General features: G+C 41.6%; 1 protein-coding gene across 1 annotated transcript; it reads right to left on the bottom strand.

Annotated features, from left to right (window-relative positions):
* Nucleotides 1–391: 391 nt before the first annotated feature.
* Nucleotides 392–1024, bottom strand: LOC126609322 (uncharacterized). Its single transcript, XM_050277264.1, has one exon. The coding sequence runs from the start codon at nt 1022–1024 to the stop codon at nt 392–394; it is 633 nt and encodes a 210-aa protein (XP_050133221.1).
* Nucleotides 1025–3893: the final 2869 nt, after the last annotated feature.

The following is a 3893-nucleotide window of genomic DNA, read 5'->3' as shown; positions in this document are numbered from 1 at the left end:
GGATAGAAATGAGGGAGAGGATGGGATGTGATTGGTTGCTAGAGTGTAGGGATAGATGGGATTGGTTGAATGAATAATGGAGGGGATGCATGGGCTAGATATAAGGTTGGATGGGATTGGGTTTCAGATTTTCTACTGTAAAGGAAATCAAAATATATCCAAGGTAGATATTTTTACACTTTAAAATCTACGCCGACTCGTACTAGCTGTACAATTTAAATGTGATACGAGAAAATAAATAATTTAAGGGAAATAAACGTGTCCACGTCACTTGCCACTAAGGGCACAACTGTTAACACATACTAAGGGAGAAATTACATAGGAAAATTAGGGACGGGTCGTCACAATCTACCCCCTTATAAAAATTTTGTCCCCGAAATTTCTACACTGACTACAAATCAAAGCCATAAAACAGACATGGGTACATATCTCGCATCCGTTCTTCTGTTTCCCAAGTAGCTTCCTCAATTGAGTGCTTCCTCCACAAAACCTTCACCATCCGTATAGTCTTATTCCTAAGAACTTTATCCTTCCAATCAAGGATAGTCACTAGAACCTCATCATAGGTCAAATCTGGATTGATCTCCAACGGCTGAGGAGGAATCACGTGTGACGGATCAGAGACGTACCTCCGTTGCATCAATACATGAAACACATTGTGCACTCTCGCTAACTCTGGTGGCAAAGCAAGTAGATAAGCGACTTCATCAACTCGTTCAACGATCTGGTACGGTTCGATGTACCCAGGGTTGAGTTTCCCTTTCTTGTTGAATGACACAACACCTTTCCACGGCGATAATTTCAAGAATACCCAATCACCAACCTCATAAACTATGTCGGTAGAATGTCTGTCTGCAATACTCTTCTGGCGATCCTGGGCCGCTTTCAAGTTAGCCTTTATCACCTGAATGTTCTGTGTTGTCTCATCCACAATCTCAGGGCCCACCAAAACTCGCTCACCGACCTCGGACCAATAAAGTGGAGTACGACATGGTTTCCCATACAATGCTTCAAACGGTGCCATACCAATACTAGAATGGAAGCTGTTATTGTACGCGAACTCTATCAACGATAAGTGCTTGTGCCAAGTGTCTCCAAACTGTAGAACTGACTATCTCAACATATCTTCCAAGGTCTAGATAGTTCTCTTTGACTGCCCATCGGTTTGAGGATGATAGGCGGTGCTGTAGAGTAATCTTGATCCCAAAGCTTCCTGAAACGCTACCCAGAACTTCGAAGTAAATCGGGGATCCCGATCAGAAATAATACTAACTGGAACTCCGTGGTACCTAACCACTTCAGAGATGAACCGTTCGGTCAATTGACTCAACAAGTAATTATCACGAACGGGTATGAAGTGTGCTAACTTGGTAAATTGATCAACTACCACCCAGATACCATCGTTACCATTTCATGTATGAGGTAAGTGTCGGATGGTATGATACATCTTGGTGCTCTCTGAGTGCATCGCATAAGCAGAAATATGTGCTTCATCCAATATGTCTCTCTTGAGTTCCTCAACATTCGGTACATACATCCGATCACCTTGCATAAGCATGCCATCAGGATCTCTAATCCAGAGGTCCTTCTTTTTCCCGTCTGACACTGCCTGTATCAATTCCTGAGATTCTGGATCGTTCATCTGGGCTTCGAGAACACGATCCAACAAAACCGGTCTGACTTGAAAACTAGCAATTACGCCCCCCCCCCCCCGACGACCCTCTTTCAAAGCTACTTCAGTGGATCTTAGGTCAGTTAAAAGAGGAATGCGACTCGCATAAAGAGCATTAAGTTGGCCATGAGACTTCATACTAAGAGCATCAGCTACCGAATTGGCACGACCTGGGTGACACTCAATGGTGCAGTTATAATCACTGAACAACTCTACCCACCTCCGCTGCCGGAGATTGAGGTTTGGCTGATTGAAGATATACTTAAGGCTCTTGTGATCAATGAAGATTTTACACTTTTCCCCATAAAGATAGTGCCTCTATATTTTCAAAGCAAAAATAATCGTTGCCAACTCGAGATCGTGAGTACGATAGTTCCTCTTATGGGGTTTTAACTGCCACGATGCATAAGCAATCACCTTATCATGCTGCATTAACACACACCCAAGACCATTCAGAAACGCATCACTGTAGATCTCGAAGTTCCCACCATCATCGGGAAGTGCTAAGACAGGTGCATGAGTGAGAATGTACTTCAACTGATGGAAACTCTACTCACACTCATTACTCCACACAAAAGAAACGTCTTTTCTAATCAATTTTCTCAGAGGTAGTGTTAGGGTAGAAAAGTGTTTCACGAAGCGTCGATAATAACCAGTAAGACCAAGAAAGCTTTGAACTTCCGTAACTGTCCGAGGTTGTTCCAATTTTCCACAACTGCTACTTTCTGAGGATCCACAAGCACACCCTGAGCTGATACCACGTGCCCTAAGAATGACACTTGATCCAACCAAAACTGACATTTGCTGAACTTCGCATACAACTGATTTGCCCTTAGCGTCTTTAGAACCAAACGCAGATGCTTGGGATGATCAGTTTCATTCGTCGAATACACCAAATTGTCATCTATGAAAACAATGATGAACCTGCCGAGGTATGGATGAAATACTCGATTCATCAAGTTCATGAAAGCTGCTGGTGCATTAGTCAATCCAAATGACATCACAAGAAACTCGTAATGACCATATTAAGTTCTGAAAGTTGTCTTCGAAACGTCGTCACTTCTAATCTTCAATTGGTAGTAACTCGACCTCAGATAAGTCTTCGATAACACACAAGCACTTTTAAGCTGGTCAAAGAGATCATCTGTTGGAAATGTGCCCTAAAACCAATCATGTGATGATACTTTACGGACATTTCACATGTTAAACTAATCTGGTTTAATATAAAGGGCAAAGATTATTGTTTGAGCCGTCTCATATAAATGTTATATGCTTAAACGATAAAGTCCAAGGAATATGTGATTGGAAGAATGTAATCTAATGAAGTTAGATTCATGAGACCATTCTTTCGTAGACACATCCTAAATGTTCCTGATCATAGGATTGCCAATTGGGCATTGACAGTCCGTCAAGATCGGTACGTGCTATGTCTTCTCTCAGGGAGAGTGACTAGTCTCGAGTCATTGGTGTGTGTGACATCAAGACAAGTACGTAGGTGCTCAGTAGAGAATGAGTTCACTGAACGCGATCAACGAAGAGTTCTCATACTCATGTCACATGAGAACTCATGTTTGGGATAATGCAAATTAGTCCTTTGACCTGAGGCATCACAGTTGTCTTGTGGTTAAGTCATTGATCTTTGATTATGTCAAAGTCACCCCATCGGGGTGTCCACGGCATCGTTGGGGTTAAGCCACTTAGTCATGGAGGCAAGTGAATGCGCAACAAGGGATCTCTAACCTTCAAACCATTTGAGGGAGAATACTCTATGATATGATTTAGAATCTCTGGCCAGAGTATGAATGAGATTTAGAAAAGTCGTTCTAAATCACATTCAAGGTAATCATATAAGCACACGATTCACATTGGATAGAAGACATGAATAAACTATCAAACCAAACAATGTGGTCAAGAGTATTGTATTAGAGAAGGACCGTATTGCATTTGTAATCCTAAACTGAATAGGTTCTTAACCTCTTCTGATTAGCTTGGGTAACCATGACATACGGCTAGGTGTCACTCATGGTTTGTGGAAGCCCTAAAAGTGTATTATCACTAAAGGGAGAATTGAAAGTAAGTTTCAATTCATAATCAATTTGAAAGAGTTTTGATCGCCCACTGCCTCGCTAAAAGGAACCTAATGGATCGTACACCGTATAAGGTGGAGATGGATGAAACAAACTAAATGAGTAAGAATAATTGAATAGTTTAATTATTTATG

The sequence above is a fragment of the Malus sylvestris genome, chromosome 16 (assembly GCF_916048215.2).
Source record: "Malus sylvestris chromosome 16, drMalSylv7.2, whole genome shotgun sequence".
NCBI classification, from domain to species: Eukaryota; Viridiplantae; Streptophyta; class Magnoliopsida; order Rosales; family Rosaceae; genus Malus; species Malus sylvestris.
The sequence above is the reverse complement of the archived record's forward strand: the minus strand, read 5'-3'. Positions and strand labels throughout refer to the sequence as shown.